General features: G+C 33.8%; 1 protein-coding gene across 1 annotated transcript; it reads left to right on the top strand.

Annotated features, from left to right (window-relative positions):
- Window positions 1–494: 494 nt before the first annotated feature.
- On the top strand, window positions 495–1,052 carry LOC109593575 (uncharacterized; the record flags this gene model as incomplete). The annotated part of the gene is made up of 3 exons (XM_020008599.1): window positions 495–570; window positions 618–902; window positions 969–1,052. Coding segments are annotated over exons 1-3 (412 nt in total), but the record flags the coding sequence as incomplete, so codon positions are not given.
- Window positions 1,053–1,061: the final 9 nt, after the last annotated feature.

Below are 1,061 nucleotides of genomic sequence, written 5' to 3'. Positions count from 1 at the left end.
TTTAATTTATTTAGGCTCTCTGATTCGGTCATTGAGTCCTTCAGAGACACCATTTTTTACCAACTTTTGCTTTTATTTGTTAACTTTGTCTTTGTCTTTGTAAAGTTGTTATTATTATTATTATTATTAAAACTTCACACAACAAAAATAATGAAAATTAATCTCACGTGATATTTTGTACCCATACAGTAGTATAAATAAATAATACTTATAGACTAACTTCTTAGAGTCAGGGTCCAGTGAGCTGGTAATTCTCATCAGTCATGACTTGAATCAGTCAATGATTGTATCACTGGTCCATCAGTTACTCCAGTACTACTGATAAATATATAGACACTAATAGTACATAAAATAGAATTATCAGTTTACAAAAGATGAGACTACCTCAGACTTACTCAGTTCAAGCCTTCAAGAACAAGCCTTCAAGCAGCACAAAGAAGGCTGGCTTAGCTCCTCCTACTTTAACTAGATCAGATCACGTGGGCGTTGTTACTGAGCCGCGCCCTTCTTTGCAAAACTTGAGCTCAATGGCTTCTCCTGAACGAGCAGACAATACAAATCAACTGCAAAGTATGTTTAGTTACTTATTTCTCATACTAAATACAATTATTTAATAGTTACTGATCTTACTAAGGTACTTCAATTACTCAAAAGACATGGTTATTCAGGGACCACATACTATGAGCTTGGTCTGTTTTTTGGTCTATCTCCTGCTACACTAGATATCATTACAAAGAATAACAGAGATGATGTTAAGAGCTGTCTACGTGAATGTCTTACTAAATGGTTAGAGAAAGCTGACAAGATACAGGAGACTAAAGGTGGTCCGTCTATTTATTCATTGGTATCAGCATTGAGGGAATTAGAACAAAAAGCAGTTGCTGATAAAATAGATAAGGAGAGTAAGTTCAAATGGATATCATTTAATAATTATAGGTCTTCTTTTATATATTTGTTTATTTGTTTAGTCCATCCTGCTTGTAAAATTTTTGCTCCTTATACCTCAAACCAATTTCTTGTGACTGCATTACCTCAGTTTACTGCATTGTTGTGCTTAGAAA

Source organism: Amphimedon queenslandica, unplaced genomic scaffold, assembly GCF_000090795.2.
Source record: "Amphimedon queenslandica unplaced genomic scaffold, v1.1 AMPQUscaffold_820_Cont27164, whole genome shotgun sequence".
NCBI lineage: Eukaryota > Metazoa > Porifera > Demospongiae > Haplosclerida > Niphatidae > Amphimedon > Amphimedon queenslandica.
Note: the sequence above shows the minus strand (reverse complement) of the source record. Positions and strands in the feature narration are given on the sequence as shown.